This window comes from Ochotona curzoniae, unplaced genomic scaffold, assembly GCF_017591425.1.
Source record: "Ochotona curzoniae isolate NIBS_2020 unplaced genomic scaffold, NIBS_Ocur_1.0 contig_2754, whole genome shotgun sequence".
NCBI lineage: Eukaryota > Metazoa > Chordata > Mammalia > Lagomorpha > Ochotonidae > Ochotona > Ochotona curzoniae.
The window spans coordinates 7,493,533-7,521,433 of NW_024465582.1; the positions used below are offsets into that span (position 1 = coordinate 7,493,533).

The 27,901-nt window shown below is 50.6% G+C and overlaps 1 protein-coding gene across 1 annotated transcript in view; it reads right to left on the bottom strand.

The window, feature by feature from the left end:
- Window positions 1-15,148, bottom strand: part of RETREG1 (reticulophagy regulator 1) — a 93,611-nt gene extending 78,463 nt beyond the window's left edge. The window contains exon 1 of the mRNA XM_040977426.1: window positions 14,814-15,148. Within this exon, the coding sequence (XP_040833360.1) occupies window positions 14,814-15,121 (308 nt within the window). The 5' untranslated portion in view covers window positions 15,122-15,148. The remainder of the gene's footprint in view (window positions 1-14,813) is intronic.
- Between the last annotated feature and the right edge of the window lie 12,753 nt (window positions 15,149-27,901).

Here is a 27,901-nt window from a genome sequence, read left to right on the forward strand (position 1 = left end):
GGGACCTGGGTGGAGTTCCAGGCTCCTGGCTTTGGCCTAGAGTGTTGCAACCTGGGCAGCCATTCAGCAGATGCAAGGTCTCTGTCACTTCCTCTCTCTTGAACATTCTTTCAGAAAATAAATATCTTTGTAAAAAAGGAACATACTGCAGGAGTAGAATGATTAAACATGAATCCCTCAGCACAGGGCTCTCTGACCCCAGGCCCTGTGTGGCTGCATGGGTGTGGGCTTTGAGCCCCAGGGGGTCTCCCATCACAGACGCCAAAAAAAAGCTTTCTTCTCCATACAGGCTTTTATTTTAACAAACAAACACTGCTGTAGTCTTTATCCAATGTTAGTCCAGGGAACTGGGATGCCACTGACAGAGCTCAGGACCCAGAAAATTCAGAAATACCATTTCCAACAAGTCCTATGTGTTTAGCTATCACAAACCTTTCTATAGATTGCCATGTTTGTTTTAACCAAACAAAAGCCAAGAAAAACCACTGTATCCTTTAAAATAAAAGCCTCACTGGTTCACTAACAGAGTTATCTGTTCTTTTAGTTGACAAGGAACATTCCAGACTTGGGAAACCAAGACAGGAAACCATGATACTGGACAATTACAATATCCATAACCGGAAACCACTGACAACTATATATAATGCGTGGCATTATTACATGAGTTTAATAATATCCTCTGGTTTCATCAAGGCATGCTGCAGGACTTAGCTGCTTCTGGAAGGTTCTGTTTTGGAACTCCCCTCACGTGGCCTATTTCTCCACCTCGGTGTAATGATGGCTTTACACACAGCCCGGGGACTTAGCTCGACCTCAGACTTGGACAGCCCGTGCCTTGCTTGTATAGAATCGCTCCTGACTCCCCTCTCTGCGCTGCTGCTTTCTTACCGTTCTGTGTCGCCTGCCCTTCCTTGCCTTCCGCTCAAGACTCAGTAGTGTGCTTTTGAATCTGCATCTGGATTTTAAGCAGCTTGAATGACTTCTATCCTGGTATTGTTAGGCTAGTCTATGCAACCAATCTCTGTTCCATTATCTGGGTCAGCTAAAAAATAAGACTCACCCTGTGTGCTCCGAGGGTCAGAAGAACGGGGAAAGCCCTAGAGAAAGCCTTTCCCTCCACACAAGGCCAAAGAAAGGGCCTGGGAAATCCTCCGACTGTTTCCATTTCTGAATGCACCCTGATTGAAGGAAGCAAGTTCTCCCACACCAGAATGGACTAATGTCAGTATCAGTGTGTTTGCGCCGCCGCTGACAGTGATGCTGGCTGGAGCCAAAGCACACGTTTGGTTTGTTGGTTGGTTGTTCTGAAGTGGGAGTCCATCTACAGTACTGCTTGGTAGGATAACCTTGAAACAGAGATCAAAAAATGGGGTTTTGGGGTGCTCCTTCACGGATACACAGCCTGTGCCCTTCGCCTACAGTGACTCTGTGAATGTAACAGTGAGTCAAGATGTGAATGGAACAGGATATCACATGGCGTGGTGACCCAACAAACCAGGCCACAGCATCACATTTTGCTCAGAGAGAAAAAAAAATGATAATTTCGAGACTCAGGCTCAGGCACCTTAACAGTGCAAAACTGACTTTTATTTCTCCTCCTTTGTCATTCAGATCTGTGCACCTGGTGACCAGAGCTGCTATGCAGCATGAAATGATGCAAGGAAAGGCCCTCAATAAATTCTAACCTGAGTCATAATGAGCAACCCATGTTCAGATGCACAAACAAGTATGTGCGCTGGTGGCCAGGCACACGGTTCTTCAAAACCAATGGAATGAGTTGTTATACTAATTTGGAAAAAAGATAATCATTTCGTGATAATTTAGTTACAAATCAAAAATTAAATGAAATTCAGAAGGCTTTTTTTTTTCTAAAGATGCTTCTTGAATTATCATGGCCAGAAAAGCAGATTGCAAGGATGAGAAAAGAGAGGGAAGGTGGCACTGACGCATGGGCTCCCTCCCACAGAGAAAAGAGAAATTTTTGCAAAAACCCATGGGCAGTGACACGCCGTCAGCAGCGGTCAGGAGGAGTCGGCCACAGAGCAGGGGACTGGCTCAGTCCAGTGTAAACAGGTGATAATTCAATGAATTCAGGGAATGTGCCCAGGTCAGCAAGGCGTGGCACGGGCCTCACCAGACAGCAGGGACGAGCAGCGGGGAGTCTCTGTTGTTTGTACACTTGAGCCCGTGGGGTGGAGCAGGAGAAGCCAAGGGCACAGCTGGAGGGGAACCAAGTCCATCTGAGGTCAAGGCGCACTGGGCATGCTCGACTCCGCTGCCCGGCACTGGAATTAGGAGGAAGATGACGGATGGTCCTAGTCACTCAGGACAGGGCAACACCTTCTCAGCTCTGTGCCACCTCCCTGTTCCCACAGGCTGACCTGTTACAGCAGGGAGCCTTCCACGCAGGCAGGGGAGTCCACTCCAGCAGCCTGCTCTAGCCGAGCCAGGACTAAGAGGAGCATGAATAGCACTCACCGTGGCAAGCAGAGTGAGATCAGATCACAACCGTGCATGGCCACAAAGCAGAGGGTGGCGAGAAGGAGCTCAGGAGGGTAGCAACAAGAGGCACAAAGAAGTAAAACGCACATAGATTCCTGACAGCCAGACAGTTGTGGCAATGGACAACTCGCTTAGTTTCTCCAGGTTTTCCCAGAAAGGAATTCAGCCACACTGTAGCTCCAGGGCTGAGGGCAGCTATGGAAGGTCCTGCTGTTTCTCCACTTCTTTCACTCCAAAAATCACCAAGGATATAAAGACTGTGGCTGCCACCCTTGCCTGGCTCCAGAGCCCAACCCCTCCCTACCCCCTTACCCATAGGCTCTTTCTTGCTGGAAACCCTGCCAGGCATCTACATGCCCAACTCCAGGGTAAGGAATTTTGACCACAGCCTAATAACCTACTGTCGGAGACCATAGCCACACAATAGACCTATTGCGACAACCATTCCCCACCAAGATTCTAGACTCCACAAGTACACGCTGCCATGCCCTGGCTCTGCCTCTCCTGGTCAGAGACTACATGACTAGACCGGAAGTGCTTACACATCTTGAGTCAAGTGCATGAGTTTGCTAATAACAAAATACCATAGGGGCCAGCATATTGACTCAACTGGCTGATCCTTCACCTCCAAGCACCAGCATCCCTGTGGACATCATGCCAGCTGCTCTACTTCCCATCCAGCTCCCTGCTTGTGGCCTAGGAAAGCAGTCAAGGATGGCCCAAGGCCTTGGGATTCTGCATTCCCGTGGGAGAAACAGAAGAAACTCCTGACTCCTGACTTCAGATCAGCTCAGCTCTGGATGTTGAGGCCAATTGGGGAGTGAACCAGCAGAGATCTTTTTCTCTGTCTCTGTCTCTGCTTCTCTCTGTTAATTTGCCTTTCCAATAAAAGTAAATTTTAGGGCCTGGCACAGTAACTTCATAGCTTGAGTCCTCGCCTTCCATGCTCCAGGATCCCATATGTGCACCAGTTCAGATCACAGCTACTCCACTTCCCTTCCAGCTCCCTGCTTGTGGTCTGGGAAAGCAGTAGAGAATGGCCCAAGTAGAGAATGGACCCTGCACCTGCATGGGAGACCAAGAAGAGGCTCCAGGCTCCTGGCTTCAGATTGGATCAGCTCTGGCCATTGTGGCCACTTAGGGAGTGAATCAACGGACGGAAAATCTTCCTCTCTGATTCTCCTCCTCTTTACAATAAACTTTAAATAAATCTTCAAAAAAAACCACAGAATTTATTTTCTCAGTTTTGGGGGCTGGAAGTCCAAGAACAAGGCTGACTTTATTCTGAAGTCTGTCTTCCTGGCTTGCAGGTGGCTACCTTTTTTGATGTCCTCCCATGATCTCTCCCATGTGCACACACCTCCTGGCCTCTCTCCTGCTGGGGATTCCAGTCCAATCAGACCCGGGCCCACTCATGTAATGCAAACTACCTCTTAAAGGTCTTCTCTCCAAATCATAGCAACAATTCAGGTACACAGGGGTTGAGACTTCAAAATCTGAATTTCAGGGGAACCCACTACAGTCCAGGATGTGAAGTGTCTGACTCACTCACAGGATTAGAACCGGTGTCCACATGGGATTCCAGGCGTTCAAGACGAGGACTTTAACCACTAGGCCACCGTGGCGGGCCCAAGTCTACTTCTTAAGACTTTCAGCACTACTGATTTATTTGAATGGCAGAGTGACAGTGAGATGGAGACTTACGGAGAGCATGAAGTCATTCAGCTGCAGCTTCGCTTCCCAAATATCTGTGACAGCCAGGAGTGGCCATATAAAAGCCGGGAACCAGGAACTCCACCCTGGCTGCCCTGTGTCCCCAGTGGGCTATCTCCAAGGTAGGCCCTGTCCCGGCCTATGGTGGCATCACCCATTGTGACATCACCCATCGTGACTAGTGAGAAAATGAAAATGCATTAATATTCATTAATTAGAAACTAATCCATCACTTTCCAGAAACTCCAACTCCCTAACACACATGTACACATGCACGTATGCATAGGCACACACATGACTGCACTCACCTGTCTGCAAGAGTATTTATAACCACTCTACTTCAGTCCAGAAAACATTTACAATAGCTTAAATATCTATGGTAACACAAAGTAAATGCCCAACGGAACCAAGCCAAGAGAAAACAAAAATCAGATGACTTGAGCTGAAGTTTACCTATAAGAATTCAAACCACGGATTAAAAGTCAAGGAGAATTTGGCTCTAAAATGACATCTCCAGGATTATAAGATAATAACTTGATTCTTCATCATCAAAGGAAGGGTTTTTTTTAACCCAAAAGAAGATGACAAATGAACGTAGGCAAACTTCGCAGATTTTGGTATGAAAAGAATCAGTCAACAAAACACAGCAGGGCTATAAAGCAGGTGCACACCACAGACCATGCCTGCAAACTCACTCTGAAAGTCAGAGAGCCAGAACACTCAACTGCACAGCAGTACCATCCTGACGTGTCAAGGGCAATCGCAGACAATGTTAGTCTCCCGTGTACTTCACTGTTTCCCTAAAATGAGACCTAAAATAGGAAGAGCTGGAGAAATGTGATTAGAAGGGCTCTAGAAAGGAACAAAGCCAGCCCTTTCAAAACCCATTGTGGACAAACTCAACATGGGTTTGCTCCAAAGGGCTACCTTCACCCGACAGGTCTGTACCGGCTCCTGTTCCTTTGTGTGCAAGCAGGAGCAGCTCACCACAATACAAACAACCCTGACAGCTTTCCCTAATTAAGCAAGGGGGACAAAGCCCTCTCTTCGCACAGGCTTCGAAGAGCTCCAGGGAAAAACACACCACTCCCCTGATAACTCCAGCTGAGATTTCCAGGGTCATGCTAAATCTCCATACAAGATTGAAACAGCTCAAGAAAAACAGAGCAGGCAGCAAGAATACAAGAATCTACAGCAAGGAAACGGAACAGGTTCTCATAAGCTCCTGCACTTCTAGAGTGCATCATTGCTTGGAATATCTGACATGTAACAGCAGCAGGACAAAAAAATATCGCAGCCCAACCACAAACGACTCCACCATCAGCGCCACAACCCAGGAATCAAGTCCGCATTTCCATCCATGCATACAACTTAATCAGACGAGAATGGAGGCGAAACTGTTTGCAAATGACAGAGAAATGTCACAGGCCATGCACATCATCTTTTTAAAAATCTCTCTCATGAATAAGATTATATCAGCAATTCAGATGCATCATGCCCAAAGAAATGGACTGTACTGATAAATGAAATCTTGCTTTGGCAGAAGGCGTCTGCTTTCCAAGGCTCGGAGAAGGCCTGAGAGCTCTGGCCTCCACCCGGTGCACAGGGGTGGGACACAGCATCCACACAGCAATGGAAACTCAAGCCTGCTGGACAGAAAGCCCGCTGTTCCCCCATGTAATCTTTCCTCTTTCGCAGCACCTCACTCATGCCCACGTGCATATCTAAAAGATGATAGGAAAATATGCATTATGAAAAACGCCATGTATCAGTTTTAAAATCTTTACACCCAAATCAGTGCACCCATGAACTCCATTTTTCCTGTCAGCTTTCTGAAGTACGTGTCTGCTCAGTCATTTCTTCCCAATTGGGCCTTCAACATCCCCAGTTAACCAAGTCTTCCCAGCCATAACCACTGCCCAGCCAAGCAGGTGCTCACCGGACATTTTTTTATGACATTGCTCATTCCGTGTGTCTTGCCCAGCACCTTGGGTCCGGACAACTCAGCACGCAGGGCACCAATTCTGTTAAAACCATCTGCTAACCCCTGCTTCTCTCCCCCAGGGTCCCAATGCGCCTGAATTGTCCTCATATTCCTAACAATTAGCAACAACATCACACGTCACTCCTCTGTGCTCACCTTACAAAGATTCACATGCCACCATGGGATGAACCGAGGACACAAGGGCACAATGGAGCAAAAATGATCAAAGAGCGGAGCCATAACCTCATGCTGATGGCTGAGGACTCAGAGGCAGACCGCGAGCGCCCCAGCCGCGAGCGCCCCAGCCGGGAGCGCACCAAAGAAACCCCATGTGTTCCAAGAACCAGTGCCTGAGGGAACCAGTGCCCCTCCCTATCCATGCACGGCAGATGCTACGCTCCCCGCCCACCCCCCCAGCTCCTCCAGCCTTTCTGCACATCTACAGTCCCTTGCTGGTGCCAGCACGCAGGGATACACCTCTGCTCCCCAAACACAGCTCGCTGTGAGTCCCGTTGTGACACCAAGCAGGGCTCGGGCCTCTCCAACTCCTGCATCCTCTGGAAAGCCCTCTCCATTAATCCCTTTGAAAATGGCACTGTATCTTCCAGACCCTCTGTCTCCTCCAATCACCACTTTGACCTAGTGTGGCACCCTGGAGACTGTGCATGCAATTTAGAACCGTGACATGCTGTTTCCTGGAGCCAGCCATGTCTCTGTGTCTCCCAAAGCGGAAGGGGAGCTTTCAAGGGACTCCAGGTGCACCTGGTGGGCCCAGCTCCACACTCACCTGGGCCACTGACTGCTGTCTGGGAAGGGATAGAGATAAAACAACATACAGACCAGATGAATCAAACCGACTGAAACCATCCCTGTTCATGCAGAAGCAACCGGCTTCCAAAATAACAATGTTTGCTGGAATAATTACATGGAGCTAACTCTGCAACAGGAAAACACAGGCCCAGATCATCTCCTATGGCTTTTCAGAGTAATGCTACAGGAGAGAAAGAAAAAAAAACACCTGATTTTATGAAAAACAGACGTGACTTCATGGCCTGACCCCAGGACTATTACCTGGGACTGTGCTGTCTCGTTCAGCAACCACTAGCTACATGTGGCTACTTCAATGGACACTTAAGCTACCTAAAAAGAAAAAACACATTTCCTGAGCCACAACAGCCACATTTTACACACCCCATAGCCACTCTGACCAGCAATGCAGCCCATCCCCTTCCCTGCAATGTTCCACCAAACACGACAGGTAGACAGACATCTTTGCTTGCTCAGCTCCCATCTCTGGGCCTGAGCTTCCTCTGGTGACAAACACAACAACACAAGCACGGGCTGAGCTATGATTTAAACAGAACGGCTAACCATGAGCATTCCTTATAACAACGGTAATAAAGCTGGAAAAACCACTAAACTTACATGGAGAGTTTGAGCTCCAAGAGAACTTAACAACAGCAGTGGCGCTGTCAAGGGAGCTACTGTCTGCTGGAATAAAGAGCCTCTGTTGCAGGCTGTGTGACCAGAGGGACAGCGTGCAGGAGGAGAACGCACACACCCAGGCCCAAGCATCTCCGGAAAGCCGCTCTGCAGGAGGAGCGCGTGTACGCTGCAGCACGGACAGGTGCACCCAGGGGAACAGCGAGCAGAGGGGCCCGGGAGACCCCGAGACCCAACAGAGGCATGTGACCGAGAACTGTCCTGACGCTGGGCAGCTGTGGAGATGCCCAGGAGGAGGTTTAACCCTGGAAAGGAAAACACTAGTTAGGGCCACCCGACAACGTAAACGCAACCTGGTAGAGAAAAGCACCCCCCACACCAGAGCCCTCCAACAGCAGCTTGTGTCAGATCAGCTGGGAGAACCCAGCAGTCCTGGCCCCACTTACAGAGACTCCACTTGAGTGAGATCCAGGCGCTTTAGCTTTAGAAAACATCCAGGTGACGCTGAGGGTCCAAGCACGTGGCAGGAAAAAGGGTGCATGACGTCAGGCGTGAGGCAGGAGTCTGCAATCTATCCCATGCCCGTCCCACCTGTGATAAGACTGCACGCAGCTCAGCTCCAAAAGGGAGGGAGCCCCAGGCATCCCGGACAGCTAAGCCACAAGCTCACAAGCCCGCAGCTGGCCTAGGTACACAAGCCGAAGATAATGTCATCTCATAATGCCAAGGGAAAGCACCAAGGGAAAGCTCTCGGCAGCAACTTTTTGCTCTGCCACTGGCTGCAACAGTGGCGTCAAAACAAAGTCCCATGAAGGTGGCTCTCCAGGCTGCAGCACAAGCCAGTGAGTCCGTGTTATATGACTGGCAAGGAGCCTTGTAGGAGCATTCTGCTACATTTCTTATCTATCCGAGGTTACTGCCACAGAGCTGCCACACAGAAAACGGGTCAGAGCTCGCTGCTTTCCTCACCAAATAACAATGCCCACACCAAGATCTGAAGTTCTCTGGCAGCTTCATTCATAACGGTCACACATGGAAACCACCCACGTGGACACCAACCAGCAAACACAAAGGAACAAGTTGCGAAAGCACACAGCAGAGATGAACTCCAAGGTTCATGCCAGGTAGAGACTAGGAAAGGCAAATTTACTGCAGAATCAGACCCCAGGGTTGGGTACTGACAAGAAAGGAGCTTCTAGGGTGATGGAATATAAACAACAAGAAGTTGACTCTTCAAGAACAAAAATAAAATGGGTATTTTCTGTTCTGTTGGGTTCATTCCATTTCACGTCATGCTTCAAACTGTAACACTGGCTGCCTCTGAGAAGACTCTGTGTGGCCGAAGGGTGGCCTTGAAGAGACTTCCAGAATGTCTGTCCTTTTCTGCTTTTACACTTTGGAGCTATGAGGCTGTTAGGCTAGTTCTGAAGATAAATACGATTTCAAATTCAGTATGAGAATGTTTCAGGTGCGGTCCTCACTGGCATCAGTGAGGGGCGATCAGAGGCCGCTCGCAGTGCCAGCACGTCTGGGCATTGTGCAGTGTCACTCAGCCACAGAAACCCTGCCTCGGAAGGGAGGTGCCGCAAGTCATTTCAGGTTTAAGCATGTACTATTATTTCAGCACTTTTTTTCCCTCGTATTACTATTTTCCAAGTCATAAATAAGAATCCAAATGTATGTATATCTGATTCGAGAATGTTTTCTATTTTGCCTTGCAGTTTTATCTCATCTGTATTTTCCTAATCAATATGGTTTAGTTTTGCACACATTTTTCTTCATTTACTTACGCAGAGTTACAGAGAGATCTTCCATCTGCTGATCAGAGCTAAGGCCATCCAAAGCCAGGAGCTAGGACTCCTCCAGGTTTTTCACGTGGGTGTAGGTGCCCACCTTACTTTACTTTCCCAATCCGTTAGCAGGGAGCTGGATTGGAAGTGGAGCAGCCAGGACACAAATCGGTGCCCACAGGGAATGCAAGCACCACTGCCAGAGGCTTCACTTAGAACCCATGGCCCCTAGTTTTGTATGTTTTTAAAGGAACTATTCAGCATCTATCATTTTGTGTTTGTTTTGCCCAATATAATATTTGTAAAATTTATCTTCATGATGGTTGACAATTGTCATAATTTCTTTTAATTGCTATATGGTAAGAATAAAAGAGGCACAGTCTACTTTTCCATTAAAATATTTATGAATACACTTGCATGACATTTGTTGTGCCTACTGCCTATTAAAAAGAAGACATGTTCAAATTTAGCATACTATTTGCGGTGACCACTGTCCCCAAAGTGTCCCCAGCCACCTAACCAACTTTCTCTCCCACTGCTGTTCTGCACCCATCATGCTACCACTCTATTTCCTTGGGGTGTGGCTGAAATATGAAGAACACATTCACGATCCTGCTCTTCAGTCTCTTACCTCTAGGAACTGGGCTGCTGCTCAACACGCATTGGATCTACCCAACTCCTTCCTGTCCTTCAAGGCCTGTCCAAGCAGCTGAGTCTAGGAAGCTCCCCCATATTTGCATTCACAATTCCACTGCCATCTCCTGCAACCCTGCATTGAAAGCAATGATTCTTTCTGGATTGGCATGACTCACAGCCATTCAGATTTAGTTTGTTCCCCAGGGGTTCATGTCTTGAAAGCTTAGTCTCCAGGGTGAGAGAATTTCAGAGGAATCCTGGAGGAAATTCCTCAGGTTGCCCTTGCAAGCAATGAAGGGAGTCTATGGGCTGCAGGGGTCATTCTGGAGACAGGGTTGTTATAACAAACCTGGGCCCTCTCCCTCTTCCTTACAGCTGAATGAGCTCTTTCTCCAGCAGTCCCTGGAGCCACTGTGGCCCTACCAGCACGAGGGCCTCACAAAGCTAAGCTGATACTACAGCCCTGAACCCCCACAACCACGGGTTAACTCAACCTCGGCTCTTTATTACACAGGAGAGCGTCGATGACAACGCCTGGGTACCTCTGCTACACCTGTTCCCCCAACCCGGAGTTGTGTCACATTACACCTGTCCACCCAAACCTGGAGTTGTGTCACGTCTCAGCTTTATCCTGGCAATGTATTACACCAAAATCTTATAGCCAATGCATAAAGTTTAACTTCAAATTCCTGAAAGCCATTGCTGGTACTAGGTACTAAACCATTCCAAAAAAATGTTTTAGAAGTTGGTTTCTTGGGCCCTGCGCGGTGGCACAGTGGTTAAGGTCCTCGCCTTGCAAGCCCGGGATCCCATATGGGCGCCGGTTCTAATCCCGGCAGCCCCGCTTCCCTTCCAGCTCCCTGCCTGTGGCCCGGGAGAGCAGTCGAGGACGGCCCAAGGCTTTGGGACCCTGCACCCACGCTGGAGACCCGGAAGAGGCTCCTGGCTTCGGATTGACATAGCATCGACCGTTGCGCTCACTTGGGGAATGAATCATCGGACGGAAGATCTTCCTCTCTGTCTCGCCTCTCTGTATATCCGCCTTTCCAATAAATAAATAATAAAAATTAAAATTAAAAAAAAAGAAGTTGGTTTCTTAAAAATGAAAAACATCAATTAAAGTGAAAATATCTCTACTGAAGGTTCCTCATATTTCTACCACTAATATTCTTTTATTTTTCTCATGGAAATAGAGTGCTTTAGAGCTCCTGGGACACAGTACGCTACAGTATCCCCTAGATTACCAACAGTTGCAAAGAACTGCACTATTTAAAGAAAATGTAACCACCTTAAAAAGTTTTAAACCCAGAGCAACAGCTACAAGAGGGAAAACTCAAAAGTTTCAAATGAACATAAGAAATGGAATAGAAATTTCAACAGATTTTAACACAAATGAACCAGTATTTCCGAAATGAAAAAGCAGGGCTGCTATGTTTTTTGTCAAAGAGTGTCCACAGGCTTGATGCAAGTGCCACACACGGCAGGGACGACACGTCAGGACAGCGGTACCAGGCTGAGTGGTTCGCAGTACTCCTCCCTGCTTCAGAGGTGTAAATAAAGTTAATGAAAGACATTATTCCTGCAACAACACCAAATATGTCTTTCAATTACTCAATGCAACAAAGCATTATTTTCAATTGTTTCTTTTTTAAGATTTTTTTTCTTTTCGTTGGAAAGTCAGATATAAGAGAGATGGAGGGACAGAGAGGAAGATCTTCCGTCCTTTCATTCACTCCCCACGTGGCCACAATGGCCAGAGGAGGCCAATCCGAAGCTAGGACCCAGGCGCTTCTTCCAGGTCTACCATGCAGGTGCAGGTGTTGGGCCATCCTCAACTGCTTTCCCAGGCCACAAGCAGAGAGCTGGATGGACACAGGGCTACTGGGATTAGAACCGGCGCCCATATGGGAGCCCGGTGCGTGCAAAGCATGGAATCTAGCTGCCAGGCTAACACACCAGGCCCTATTTTCAATTGTTTTCAACAGTTTTCTTTCTTTTTTTTTTTAACAGATATCACACAGTGTCTGTAAATCACTATGGAAATTAAACTGATGCTTTAATATCAAAAGTGCTATCAGTCCTGGTGCAATGGCTAAAAGGCTAAATGCTCATCTTACAAGCGCCAGGATCTTACATGGGCACCAGTTCACGCCCCAGCTGTTCCACCTCCCATCCAACTCTCTGCTCGTGACCTGGGGAAGCAATGGCTGATAGCCATCACAGCCATCTGTGGAGTGAACCAGCAGATAGAAGATCTTTCTCTCTATCCTTCTCTCCATAAATCTGACCTGCCATTCTAATCAAATAAATAAATCTTTTTTGAAAATAAAAAAAGAGCTATTACAAATCAATAAGAAAAGTCAATGGCTCCGTTGAGAAAACATGGGCCAACACTATAACACCAAGGCAAAGCTAAACTGATCCTCTTCTTACCCAGCCCCCTGGCCTGGGCCTGGGCCGGTGCCACACACATGCGAGAGCCAGAAAGAACTCCTGGCCTCAGACTGCTGCAGCTCCAGCCACTGCAGCCACCTGGGGGGGGTGAACTAGGGGACAGAGGATCTCTCTCACACACACTTTAACTCTGCCTTTCAAATAAACATTTGACGGTTGCCACGGTGACCAGAGGAGGGCGGAGCTTGCTCCAAGCCCAGCATGTCACTCTAACCCCAGGCTGGAACCCAGAAGGATGGACAGGCCTGTGACAGGGGTTCCTGGAATAAAGGCCATCCAAATTCTTTTCTCTATGCAGCTGATGCGTTCCTTCCCTAGTGGCTGGCAAACATTCTTTTGAAAAACAAAGGTTACCTGTAAGAGGAAATGGTAGAGAAAAAGACCAATATATATAGCAGCTCTAAAAACACAATGTTCAATCTAGATAAATACAAATTAAAACCAAATGGAGAGATCATCTTAACTATCAATATCACAAGACTTCCTAAGGAGTTGGCTTTTTACGCCCAGCCTCTGTTATTCCACGCCAGAAGCCTGGCAGGAAGTCCCTGCCCTGGCTCCCAGTCCAGCTTCTGGCCAATGGAGAGAACCCGCGGTGGCTCAGGTAACTGACTCCCTGCCACCCACGTGACTGAGCTCCCAGCTCCTGCCGCCGGGCAGACATGGATGGACGCACTTGGTCTCTCTCAAAAAACAAAACTGAATGTATTAAGCTTTTAATATAATCTTAGCAAAATATCTGTAAAAGCAAGCAGCCCCCCACACACAGCCATGGGATTACAAAATGGTAGGACGCCAAGGAAGGGCAGGACTTACATGGTCCTATGACCCAGTCATTGCACTTCTGCGGATTTATCATAGAATAATACTTGAATATCTGCAAAATGATGCACATACAAGGTGATCCACAGCCACACGGTACCCCACCGACATGTCTGCGGAAATGGGCGATCTGAAAAGACACGCAGGAAGCTGCTAACACTGCTGACCCCAGCAGGAAACCGTACCAGGGCCAAGCCAGGGAAAGGCCTTGTTCAAATATTAACTCTGGGCATCTTTCAACTTTTGAACTGTAAGATGGCGAGAGATACATTTAAAATACCAGACATCCAGTTTTTAAAACGTGTCTGTTGATGTAAAAATGTCCAAGAAGCAGCCCCAAGCAAGACCTATGCAACTACTGGCCCACCTAGTGTAATACAAAGCTCCTGTTCCGAGCACTCGGGTAACTTTACAGCAAGAGCGAGGGTGGAAACGACAGCTGCACAGCCAAGAGGCCCGAGGCAGTTCATCCACAGCGAGACGCACTGACAAAATGAGGCCGGTCACCGGAGGAAAGCAGCGGCGACGTACAAGGGGCTTCGTTTACGTCTGCACCCTGGCTTCACCTGGAGCACGACAGGCTGGGGGCGCTTTGCGCATCGAGGGGAAGATGTCCCTTTCCTGTGGGAAGCCTGCCTGGGCAGCAGTCTGAGGGTCACGTGCTGTGAGGACAATTAGCAAACAAAGGCGGCTTTCCCCGCCCCCCGGCAGGCGGCCCCTCCTTCCGGAGCGCGGCCAGACGGTCCGGACCTCACCTTGGGAAGGGCACGCTTTGGAAAGACAAACCTGTTGATCAGGGCCTCATAAAGGGGCATCCCTGTACATGCCCTGTGTACCTGACCGGCAAATACGACCAAGGCTTCCACGCTGGGCACACCTGGGGCCAGGGCGCTGCGCCCGATCCACCTGTCCGCCGCCTGTTTTCTCACGAGGGAGCAGACAGTAAACATAACCCTCCAGGGGCAGGAAAAACAAATCATCCCGTGCCCATCGCAGGTGGCTGATGCAGGCTGCGCTGTGTGGAGCCTGTGCCTCAGCTGGAGCCAGATAACGCCCGCTGAGAATGCCAGAGGCGACCCAAGTTCAAGCACCTAGGCTTGTGGCACGTTTGGACGAGAAGGTCCGGCGAGACCTGAGGGTCTTGCAAGGAAGGGCCAGGGCCAAAAGTTTTGGGGGCACGCAGAAAACACCTGTAGGTCAGGCACCTTGCAGGTCGGTTTGCGAGCCGACCCCTTAGCCGCCGGACGCTGGACACCCGCTTGGGCATCCAAATGTTTACAGAGAAGTGTGTCGGTGTGGAGCGGAAACGGGTTGTCTCTACCTGTTCCACACAGGTGGCTAGAAAGCGGAGCGGGGCTGGGCTTCTTCCTCAGCTGCGTCCAGCGCGCACGCCTACCCCGGCGACCCCACTCTTGACCCCAGGACCCCAAGGTCACTGCCCTCCTGCCCCGCCCAGCCGCAGCTCTCACCAAAACAGCAAGTTGGCCCCGACGAAGGCGAGCAGGCTGCACAGCGGCCTCTTCCAGCTCAGGAGCTCGCTGGCGCGGCTGCCCAGCCACAGCCCGGGCTCCCCGAACAGCCAGGTCACGGCATCCACCACCCAGCCTGCGGCCTCCTCCACCTGCGGCCGCGCGCCGGGTGCCACCGCCGCGGTCGCCTCCTGCGCTGCCTCCTCCTCCTCCTTCGGGGGACCTTGGGGCGGCGGCCGCGCCTGTTCCTCCGCAGCCAGCACCGGGCATCCCTCCTCAGCGTGCTCCGCGGGCGCGGAGCTCGCCATCTTCAGCGGCGCTTCCCGGCGCCGACGGGCACGGGCACGGGGACGCGCGCGCCTGAGGGGTCGGCGCCGAGGGCGGCGCGCGGCAGCGGGTCCTGCGCGGGGTGCGCACCGCGGGGTGCCGGCGACTGGGTGCCTTGTGACGTCAGCTCAGACCTCGGTGGGGGCGCCGCCCGAGGAAGTGGGAGCGGCCAAGTTCACACAGGGGCGGGGCCGGGGCACCGAGGGGCTGGGCGCGTTCCCCCCGGGAGCCCGGGTGCTCGGGATGCCCTCTCCAGGGACCGCGGGAAGATGACACCCTGGACTGGGGCAAAATAAATGAGTCGCTTCCCCCCCCCCTCCTTTTTTTTTTCTTTTCTCAGACCTTGGCCACCCGTCCTTCGGGTTCCCCTGCCCGCCCCTCCGGGACAGCGTACTTCAACCCCTTGAAAGCGCCCCCACACACACCAGACGACCCTCTTCCCCGCCTCATGCCGGCGCCAGCGCAGGTCTGCACCAGTGACCACAGCCAGCGGCGGTCTGGGCGCCCTAGAAGAAAAGTGCTGATGCATTGGTGCTGGGCTCAGAAAGCAAAAAAAAAATGGGGTCACTTAAGGAGCGCAGGGAAACAACGGCCTTTGCTTGTGCCCAAGTGGTCAGGCTGTTCTGGGCGACACCCAGGTGAGTGGAAATGGGGAGCAACTAGGCCTTTGCAGTCCCCCAAGGTTTGCAGAATTTGTGCATCCTGCCGGTGTTAACCAGCAGGTGTCCGGGCACCTCCTGGGCCGGCTGATTCTGGATGACTGTGAAGACAGGGGAGGAGGCGGGTGGTCTCTCGTCTGTTTTCACTATTTGCGGTTTTCCATCTGTCTCCTCTTTAACCCCCTTCTTGTTGCTCTCCTCAGCGCCCCGCCCCCACGTTCTGGCTTGCAAGGCCCAACCCAGGCAAGTCATCCCCTCCTCCCCTCTGCCGGCCGAGGTGCACACTCAGCGTGTGCCTTTGCGCAGGCCTGGGGGGGGGGGGGCGCTGCTTGCTGCAGCCTTGGAGTTTGACATGCAAGCAGTGCGCACTGCCTGGCAACTCCAGCTTGCCTTTTGGAGTATCTGACTACCTCACGGGAGGCAGGGAGGCAGCCTGTGAGGATGTGAAAAAGCCACATGGAAGCATTTCAAGTTTTGTAACCCTCACAAAAGATGCTTTTCCCGAGTGGGGCCCTCCCTCGGAGCCCTTGCAAAGGAGCCTAGGGGCGCTTGCCAAGGAGTGGCAGGTGAGCGGTTCTGTGATGCCAGCATCCCCCCGGGCACTGGTGGTTTTGCAGGCTGCTCCAGCTCTGATCCAGCTCCCTGAATGTGGCCTGGGAGAGCAGAGCCTGTGGGCCCAAAGCCTTGGACCCCTGCGCCCATGTGGGAAACCCTGGGAAGCTCCTGGCTCCTGGCTTCCACGTGGCCCAGCCCCATTTTGTGGCCATTTGGGAAGTGAACCAGTGGGTAAAATATCTCTCTCTCCGTCCCTCTCACTGCCTTTCAAATACATATACTTTTAAAGTGAGAAATACAGCTTTACTGTGTACCTCGGCCTTGATACGGCACTCAGTACTACTCAAGAGTTGCAGTAACTTGAAAGCTGCCACTCGTGCTGTGCCACCACCTGCATACAGAGGGTAGGCAGAGGAGACGGGGAGCCGGGCACCCCCGTTCTTCACATTCGTCCTGCTCTCTTGAATGCAGACGCCTTGTTGGGTGGGAGCCTTGAAACTGAAAGCTGTTGGCAGCCAGGACACAAAAGCTAAGCCCCAGTCACTGTGTGGGGTTGGCAACACTTGTTAATCTGTCTCTAACGATGATTCTCCCTCCACACAGCAAGGCATCGTGCAGCTTCCCTTTCTGTCACTTGTAATCACTATGGAGAAAATTCTACAGCAAACTGTTTCTGCATAAAAGGCTCAGCTAATTGCTCTCATCTGTCTATCGCACCTCTGGCTTGTCAGCCGTACTTGACAAGCTGCGTGGCAGGTGCAGACCCGGCAGACACAGAGGAGTGCTGCCCGGTGTTGCCTTCTGCATCTCATTACCTTTGTGATGCTTGAGTGATCTACGGCACTCAGACTTCAGCATGATCACGCCAAAAGGGGCTGTAACAAGCTGGCGACCAAAGTTTCTGTGGGTCTTTTAAGATTCTCTTCTAAATCATGCATCGTTCCATGCTGGCGACAGTGGTTAACACCGAAGGGCTAGACAGTCTGACTGTACAGACTGAGGAAAGGAGACCCCAAAGTGCAAGTGTGATTATAGCCACCCAATTGGACAGTTTTGTAAATAGCACAGCTTGGGCCCGGTGTGATAGCCTAGTGGCTAAAGTCCTCACCTTGTATGCACCGGGATCCCATATGGCACTGATTCATGTCCCAGCTGCTCTACTTCCCTTCCAGCTCCCTGCTTGTGGCCTGGGAAAACAGAGGGTGACCCAGAGCACTTGCCTGGAAGACCCTGAAGAAACTCCTGGCTGCTGGCTTCAGATGGGCGCAGCTCCGACCATTGCAGCCGCTTGCAATGAGAACCAGTGGCTGGAATATCTTTCTCTGTTTTTCCTCTGAACATCTGACTTTCCAGTGAAGGTGAATAGACCTTTAGGAAGACAGGCAGGCAGGCAGCTAGCTCAGGGCTGGCAGAGGGTACAGTGGTTCAGACAGTGCTTGCAAGGCCTGGTATCTGTCTAGCAGAGTGCCTGGGTTGGTGTCCCACGTTTGCTGCCCAGCCAGCTTCCTGCTAACATGCAAATAAGTCAGTCTGATTGAGTGTCTGCAGTCTCCGGACTGCAGCCCGGCCCAGCCCGGCCCAGCCCGGCCCAGCCCGGCCCAGCCCGGCCCAGTTCTGGCTGTGGGTATCTGGGGGAGTGAACCAGGAGATAAAAGATTCTCTCTCTCTCCCCCTACCCCCATATGTCTCTGTCTCTCTGATTTTTTTTTTTTTCAAGATTTATTTGCTTATTTGAAAGTTACAGAGAGAAAGGGCTTCCTGCATCGGTTAACTTCCCCAAATGGCTGTGACGGCTAGGGCCAAGGCAGAACCAGGATCCCGAAACATCATCAAGATGTCCCCCGTGAGTGGCAGGGCTCCAAGCACTGAGCCATCTTCCCCTGCATCCCAGGCACATTATTAGGGAACTGGATATAGAGTTGATCAGTCTGGACTCAAACTCACACGGGATACCTGCATGACAGGCAGTGGTTTAACCCACAGTGCTGTAGCGCTGGCCCAGCTCTTTCAAAAAAAAAAAAATATATATATATATAAATATATACACACACATATATATATATGTCATTCAAGCAAAAAAAAGATGAAAGATTTTCGTTTCTCTCTTCCTTTTTTTTTAAGATTTATTTTATTTTTATTGGAAAGTCAGATTTACACAAAGAGAGGGAGAAACATCTTCCTTTCACTGACTCACTCCCCAAGTGGCCACAATAGCTGTAACTGAGCTGATCCGAAGCCAGGAGCCAGTAGCTTCTTCCAGATCTCTCAACAGGTGCAGGTCCACATTAGCAAGAGGCTGGGATTAGGAACTGAGACTTGGGTCTCGGACTCTGGGTGTGGGATACGGAAGGCATCCTGATTGTTGTCCTGATCTCTAAGCAAATGCCTGCCTTTCTTCTCATCATCCCATGACGCCACAGTCCCACTGGGCTTGGGTCCCCAGTGGCTTCACTTACCGTAATTACCCCTCCAAAGGCCCCGCCTCCAGATACCAGTCAGATTAGCCCAAGTCCGCTCTGCAATCATCAGGATGATTAGGTTGTAACAGGACTATTGGTGGAGGCAATCAAAGCATAACAAACACCCACTCCGTGCACTCCTGTAAGCAGCCAGCCCTAAGTAACCAGGAGCTGTCTTCCAAAGCCTTCATTCCTTTGGTCAATCTGTTTTTCAGTGCTGTATTTCTCAACATTTGTTAATCTGAACACTTAACTACAGACATACTGGTTTTCCCTCTGTCCACACACTCAAGAAAATTCATTCCCATGCTTGTGTTCATGCTGCAAAACCTTTCCCTGTCCTTTGAACCTCTTCAAGCCTATCACTCAGGCCCAGCACAATGGCTCAGCAGCTAACGTCCTCACGTTGCATGCACTGGGATTCAATATGGGCACTGCTTCATGTCCAGCTGTCCCCTTCCGTTCCAGCTCCCTGCCTGTGGCCTGGGAAAGCAGTCGAGGACGGCCCAAAGCCTTGGGACTCTGCACCCATGTGGGAGACCTGGGAGAAGTGCCTGGATCCTGGCTTCGGGTTGGTGCAGCACCGGCTGTTGTACTCACTTGGGGAGGATCTTCCTCTCTGTCTCTCCTCCTCTCTGCATATCTGACTTTCCAATAGAAATAAATAAATCTTAAAAATATATATATACAAAATGGCCTACAGAACTTTTTTTAAAGAAAGAAAACTGATGGAAAACATTAGACCTGAGTCAAATCCTGGCAAAACAGCGGAATGCATGGGGTGGAACATTCTAAAAGCCCACTGGCTTGGGTTTCCAGGGAGTTGACAAGAACAGAGTCGGAGGAGACTCGAGAGCTGATACAGCCAGATCAGATGTGTGAGACATGACTGGGTTTGGGGCTACAACTAGCCCCCCAGGACACTCTGCAAGGTAATTGGGGAAATTCTGCTTCAGACTGCATGATAGATAACCTTGTTTAGTTCATACGGGTTTAACTAATGTAGGTGTGACAATGGGACATGGTGGCAGAGGACAGTGCCTTTGCAGCACTTGGGGTCGTATACCATGATGGCAGCCTCCTTTCAGCAAGCCAAGTGCGTGTGTGTAGGTGTGCACGTGTGTCTGTATGTGGAGAACGAGAGAGGAAGAGGAAATAGGTGCGGCCAGCTGCTGCTGAATGTATATGAAGGGGATCCGGGCGCTCATTGTGCTGTTCTTTCAACCTTCCTGTGGGTTTGAACAAAAAAAAGCCTGTTTTTCAGAGGATTGTCAGATAGTTCCTATCATTTCCTCCTCTTTCCCTTCTAGATCGCTGCCCTCGGGGACAAGGACTCCTCTCCACCTTGCTGGGTTTTAGATCACGATGACACCATTCAGCAGGGAGTCCGGCAATAGCTGCCATATCTGGCAGCAACTCAAAGTAAACATGCTTTATTTTCTCCTGAGAACTGAGGGTTGTTTCGTCGGTCCAAGCATCTTACATCGAGCCTCAGCTACATACGAGATCTTATGAGTGACAGCAAGAGGAACAGTACAGCCTCTGCTTTCAGTGTTACAAATTCTAATTGATAAAATGTTAACAAACATTGGTTTTTCAGTGGTTATTATGAGTTGTTCGAAACACCAGCTTTGGAGATCTAATTATGAACAAGCTATAGGAGCCGCTGTCTCCCTTGTCCTTGGGAAAATAGAGAAAAATACGACAAATTAACATATCACATGGTGCTCCTGAAAAGGTCTATGGCCAAGCCCCCTGGGGTAGCGGGGGTGTGAGCAGTGAGCCAGAAGCTTTCCAGACAACCGGGAACATTAGCCACGTGACACAGACATGCTGGCGACGCGGGAGGGCAGGACCAGGAGCAGATGGTTTTCTTAGGAAGATAACTTGGTGACGGGGCATCAGGTGGTTTAGAAGATGAAGCCAGGAGAATAGTTAACGTGTTACCGCAGCCCCAATGGCAGGTACTGACCAGCTAACCAAGATAAGGGGAAGAAGAGACACAGGAAAGTGGGGATAGGAGACAACTGGCAGACATCAACAGCAGGGCGAAGTAGCTGAACAAATGCCTGGAGAGCGGAACAGGCCTTGTCAAAGGCAACTCTTGCATAGGGTTCTTCAGAGACACAGAGGCAATAAGCTGTGCCTGCATGCATGAATGTTGCCACAGAGAGCGAGGGAGACAGAGAGACTGAGGGTTATTTTAAGGAACTGATTCATTCAGCCGTGGCTGTGAGCAGGTCCACACTCTAGGGTAGCTGGCAGGTTGGCAATGCAGCAGAAGTTGACATCACAGCCTTGATTCCAAGGCAGTCTGGAGATAGAATCCCTGTCTTTGCTTTTAAGGTCCTCAGCTAGGTGGATGCGAGTCACGTTACAAAGGGTTATCTGGTTTGCTCAAAGTCTTAATATTTACATTTTCCCCCCTTAACCTTGGATCAGCGAGATCAACAGCATTTCAAAACCGCTGAAATCACCTAAGCAGGACCCCTGGAACACGCGCCACCTTGGGGACCCTGGGCGGCTCCTCCCCATCCTGGGCACTGGGTGCTGGGAGGCTGGGCATGGCCTCTCGTCCCACCCCATGCCCATCTCCCCCAGACTTGGGAAGAAGAAAAAAATTGGAAACAATGGTGTCACCCCATGCAACTTTTGATCTCTCCACCCCAGTCAGCCATGTAAACATCATTAAATATATATATATATATTTTAATAATAAGGTGGGCTTCCCTCTTTCTTTTTTTAATGAAAGCTTACTTAAAAAAAAAAGATTTATTTTATTGGAAAGTCAGATTTACAGAGAGGAGAGACAGGGAGATCCTCCATCCACTGGTTAATTCCCCAAGTGGCTGCGACAGCTGTAACTGAGCCAATCCGAAGCCAAGAGCCAGGAGCTTCTTCCAGATCTCCAATGCAGGTGCAGGGTCCTAAGGCCATCCTCAACTGCTTTCCCAGGCCACAAACAGGGAGCTGGATGGGAAGTGGGGCCGCTGGGACACGAACCGGCGCCCATATGGGATCCTGGCACATGCAAGGTGAGGATTTAGCCATTAGGCTACGACACTGGGTTCAATTTCTTCCTCCTCGAAAAGGTTTCTAGAGCTAGTAAAAAGCTTGCGTTTACAAAATACTTGATAAAAAAATATTCCTCTGAAGTTTATAAGAAAGGAGACAGGGACCACACCAGACAAAGTGAGCAGTGAGTTCACCAAAGCTGCTTCGGGTGCTCAAGGAAAAATGGAAGAACAAGGAGAACAGAATGGGCCAGGGCAGGGTGCGGGGCAGTGGCAGGAAGCGAGGTTTGCACGGAAGAGTGGAAGATCAGGCCAGGATATTCAGATGGAGTCACAGAGCTTTGGTTTCAATCTAAATGATGAGAAAGTATTCAAAGATTTTCTGCAGAAATGACTTGACCCAATTCTCATCTGTAAAAGATTGTTCTGGCTTCTGAGAAGGCAGCATGAGGTGAGATCAGGTGGGGGTATGGCAATCGTCACTGAGCCAAGGGCAGTGGTGGCGGTGGTGAGAAACGCTTAGGCTGTGCCCTGCTGGGAGCTGGAGCCCGCAGCACTCGCTGAGGGCACAATGTGAAGGCCGGGGAGGGTTCAAGGCCGCTGCCTGAGCGGCACAGGGATGTGGGAGACAAACTCAAGCATCTTCTTCTGAAGACAGCTGAGTCCTGCATCCTGTGGGAGACCTGGATTGAGTTCCCACTTCCGAGCCCCAGCCCCGAGCCCCAGCCCTGAGCCCCAGCCCTGAGCCCAGCCCCGGGCCCCAGCCCCGGGCCCCAGCCCCGAGCCCCAGCCCCGAGCCCCAGCCCTGAGCCCCAGCCCTGAGCCCAGCCCCGGGCCCCAGCCCTGAGCCCAGCCCTGAGCCCAGCCCTGAGCCCAGCCCTGAGCCAGAGCCCTTAGAGTACTCAGGGAGTAAAGCAGCAAACGGAGCTCCCTTAACCCCACTCTGACATCTGTTTAAAAAATGTTTTGGGGGCCCGGCGTGGTGGCCTAACGGCTAAAGTCTTCACCTTGAACACGCTGGGATCCCATACGGGCGTGAGTTCTAATCCCAGCAGCCCTGCTTCCCATCCAGCTCCCTGCTTGTGGCCTGGGAAAGCAGTCAAGGACGGCCCAAAGCCTTGGGACCCTGCACCCGTGTGGGAGACCTGGAGGAAATTCCTAGCTCCTGGCTTCAGATCAGCACAGCGCGGGCCGTTGCGGTCACTTGGGGAGTGAATCATCGGATGGAAGCTCATCGTCTCTGTCTCTCCTCCTCTCTGTATATCTGACTTTGAAATAAAAATAAATTAAATCTTGAAAAAAAAAAGTTTTGGGCCTGGCAGTAGGTCTAGCGGCTAAAGTGGAATACTAGGAGAGACTGACTCGCTAGGAATGGGCGTGAGGAACTGCAAGCCTCTAGGGCTGTGGTCATGAACTTACCTCAGAGTCAGCTTGGATGTGTTTCTCCAGCAATATTCAGCTGCTCAAGTACAAGATAGGGCTCACCAGAGAAGCAGGCAGGATTCCTATATCTAGGAAGGCATTTATTTAAAACCATCGATTCAGCCAGAGCTGAGCACTGAACACAGGCACTTGACATGAGACAAAGGCGTCCCAACTCGAATCAGCGTCTTGACCGCCAAGCCTTGGTTTTGTCTTTAGAATGATGCAATCTTGGTAGAAACTGCACTGGGACTTTTAATTTGCATCTTTTCCCCAGCTAGGAAGCACCCCCACTGCAGGGCGCTGTACTGCTCAGCCAGGAGGCGAGGCAGGTCCGACGCAGCCAGTGCAGTGTTGACTTTTTGCAGTGTGTCGGGACACAGCCCGTCAGAAGTCAAAGAAATATGTGGATAATGAACGATGGTGTTCATGCGGCCAACACATACACATTTTCTCCCTGAGTTTCCTCATACACACGGCTGTGGCTGCAGCACACTGCATGCCTTGGGTTTCTTCGGCTCAGCATCCCCCACTCTCAGCCACGGGAACCTGCTCAGTGTCAGATGGCGGACTAGCACCCAGAGCAGCCTGCAAGCTGCACCCCGAGACTGCCCCGCTGCGTGCCTGAGCTTCCGGCTGTTGCCACTGATGTAGCAGAAATGCTACCCAACACCAGCATTTCCCACTGCTGCTGCAACAGCTAAGCACCGCAGCTCTGGGTTTCAGCTACAGAAGTGGATTTTCTGACAGCTCCTAGTCCAAAGTCCAGTGTGAGTGACAGGGGTCTAAGGTCAACGAGCCAGCAGGCTGGCTCCAGCTCTGTCAGGGCTGCTGGCTCCAGCTTCAGGGCAGCTGGTGCTCCTTGGCCTGGGGTCCCTTTGATGGATCACTCGCCCTCCTGCCTCAGGTTTACAGCTCCTCCTGCGCTGATGTCCTGTCTCCTGTTTGTCGGGACGTTTCAGATGCTACAGATTCATTCAGAATCTCATCTCTCAACCTGAGCAAACCTGCAGTCTCTCTTGTCAGAAGGTAACATCTGTCTGGGGCACAGGATGTGGAAGGCTTGGGTGTAGGGACCACTGTCAGTTTATCAAAGGGCATGCTGTGGTTTGTTCAGTGGCTTTTAAAAGTATGTACTTGAAAGGTAGAACAATAGAAGGAGGCAGGGGCGGGGTGGGAAAGGGAAGGGGAGAGCAAGACATCTTCCTGTATCCGTTCACACTCCAGCCACAATGGCTGGGGCCCGGCCAAGCAGGAGCCAGAAGCCTGGAACTCCGTGTCTCCTACAGAGGCAGGGTGCACGTTCCCGGGCCATCTTCTATGCTTTCTCAGGCACACTGGCAGTCACGGCCCCTGTCACAGCCAGGCCAGCACGGCCATGCACTGGCTTCCTGGGGCCCCAAACTACGTTTTCTGAAACATGTGCCATGAACCTCTCACTTGGGCTCTGTTCTCTAGGCAATTTCGGCTGAGATGGCCCTAAGTCCAAAGCTACATTTTTTTTTTTTTTACTTTAATTCAGAAATGTTAAGACTTGTAAGTTCAGACAAACGTTCAGTTCACTAGGTCAAAGTCATAATATTGCCGCTGTCCCAGAGTTTACATTCTAACCAGGGACAACTTGCAGCAAACAGGCATGGTTCTTCATGGTAGGCATGATGACTGATGAATTCCAGCTGGCTCATATCTGGGGCTGAGGGGGCGCCTTTCCGCAGGTGCTGCTCAAGACAAGGTCTGAATGACATGAGTCACCTGTACAGCATCCGGGGAAGGAAAGGATCTCCTAAGGGCAGGCAGCAATGCGCGGCCATGGTGCTTCTCACCTGCACGGTGCTTGGGAGAGGGCATGCCCTAGAGGAAAAGCGGCAAATTCCCTTCTAAAAAATTCATGACTCTACCAGGTCACAGGAGCCGCAGGAATACACAGACCCGCGTCAAGCACAAGCTCTCTACGAATAGGCAGGGGAACTTTGTCCTTGTCAAGAGGAGATGTATTTTACTTTGGAAATTGGGTTGTGGTTTTCAGCCAGTGTGGCTGATGAGAAATATGGCCACAATTCTCCAGCCAGGTTGAGTGACTTGTAAAGCAATGCCCAACAGAACCCTAAGCCCAGCTCTGGGGCAGCATCTGGTTCTAGGCTTCTTTAGGTCAACAGTGTAACAGTATGTGGCAGAATGAACAATGTGTCAGCTGCAAATCCAAGCACCAGGAGCTCTTGTTTGACCCCTTAAACTCTGAGATTTTGCCAAATGCCTTGTACACTAGGCAAGGCTGGTTAAATGAGGGATGAGAATCACCCGGGACAGAGCAGAGCCATCTCATCGGCAGCTCTAAACAGGAGACAGTCCACAACTGGGCAAAATCGACCTGTCCGAATTGAACCGAGAAGCCTTGGGTGAGTACGGCAGCGAACAGCTCATCCGCCTCATTCGCTTTCTTCATTTGTGTGTTCCAGCTGATATGGGATGCAGGCAGGTAGCAGATTCAGCCAGGAGCTGGAGCACCTGCTGCAGAGCTTCGTGCGGGCGCTTTCGGCTCGAACGGGCAATGCCACCTGAACAAGAAGCCTTAACACTAAACACAACTGCTTGCCTTCTTAGATTTTTGGACTATTTTTCAGGGAGAAACTAGGTGACCTATTTTTCTCCCCCCGAGAGTAGCTTGGGTTACTATAAAATTATGGAGAAGAGTAAGGCCCCTCCCAGGCTCGAGCCTGGGGTGTCAGCTCAAATCCCATTTCGGGTGCCAAAGCAAGGTATCTAACAGTGTATGCTTTTTTCTTTAAAGGAACTGGGACAGGGAAAATATACATCAGTATATGTTTAGACTGGCTAAAATATTTCCAGAAGCCTTCACAAAGTGGCAAAAAAAAAAAAAAAAAGCTGCTTCTGCAAAGAGAAAATGGGTGACCGGGGGCTCTGATTGAGAGGAGTCTTCCTACCTCTGCTTTCTGAACAAAAAAAAAAAAGGTTTAAGTTCTGTATATATTCTCTTCCAAAAGAAGTAAAACACGGCTGGAGTAACAAAGCCTGTGCTGAGGCCATCTTTTCCACTTTTGGCTTTCTGAGTTGAAAGACAGAGAGTCAGAAAGAAACAGAGCCAGAGAGAGACCCTTCGTCTCCTGGCTCACTCTCCAGATGTTCACACCGGGGCCAGACCGACACCCGATCTTGGACCTGCCATCCAGCTGTCACACAGAAGCAAAGACCCACTCCTCCAGCTGGCCTAGCTGTGGCCCAGCAGTGCAGCCTGGCCACCGTGCACACAGCACTGACAGTCGGATTACACTGTATAAGAGACGACCTCACTTGCTGGAGGCAAACCCCAGGCCATTTTATCTAACTGCTCAAGCATCGGTGACTTCTGGCGCGTCTCCGGGCCATCCTGGGACTGATCTCTGTGGGCACCAGGGGATGACCGCACAACAGGTACACGCTTAGAACCAAAAACTCACAAGAACCCCGCTCCTCCCCCCAGCAGTTGACCAGTTGCCTCGGACACAAGCAACACACATTGTGTAAGCTAAGATCTTTTATTGCCAGATTTGCTGTGAGCCAACGAACAACAGTTTTGCATGGTCTCCCACAAGGGATAAGGCAGATGTATTTTTCTGTTGGTTGGTAGATTAGTTGGCCCAAGCCTTTAAAACTTTTCCATAGAAAAATAAACGGCCGAGACCAGCTTCTTTGCCTTCTGGTCATACGGGATAAAGCCTTGGTGTGTTTGATTAGAGCCTCAGCATTTAGTCTCAGGGTCTGTGGAAGATTCGCTCATGTCACCCCTTTCAGGAACATACTCTCTGCTCCCCCATTCACCATGGCTCTATGGTAATCCACCCAGAGTGATGGAAGTTAACCCTCAAAGAAATGCTTTTTTTAACTTAAATCTTAAAAAAAAAAAAAACCCACGACTCCTACGTGACTTCATATCAGTGTGCACACAGCCCTGGAGTCGGCGGCGTGAGGGCTTCAGGTCTCTGGGAGCCAGCCGGCCGGCCCGTGTGGGACGCAGCAGCCACAGACTGCAGGCTGGGCTACACGGAGAGCAAAACTGGATCGAAACACGTTTTGTGAGACAACAGCAAAGACAGGGAAATCCGGGTTCCGGTTTGTTGATAAAAACCACCTCGTCAGCTACGATTGAGGACGGACTCTCGACCGTTAAAACAGACACGCCGAGCGTTTGTGCCATTGCACATCCTCTTTCCCCTTCGCTTTTAATGCTCGTGAAACATTGATCGAGTGTTGTGTTTATGAACACACGCATGCACACGCAAGCGCATGCACTGAAAAGATGCAACAGGACAAGGTTACTACAGGTCCACGAGGAAGGCTGCCAGCAGCTCTCTAGCTACAACACCCACGCCCCTGGCCTCTCGGCCCCTCCCCACCCCTCCTCACCTTCTCTCCAAGTCAGGGCCGTCAGGCTGGGAGGTTAGTGCACAAGTGATGGGTACACGGTCCCCCCCACCCCCCAGCTCTGTGAGTCCCTGGGAAGCAGGCAGGGGAGCCTTTCCCTTCAGTAGCACAGTTAAGGTCGGTCCGGTTGGTTCCACAAGTTAAGGCACTTCTGGCTGCTTTGGCCGCAGCTTGAGAACGCTCCTTGCTCTTGTTTAAGGCATGTGTCATCTACAAGTAGTAAAGCTTTGGAA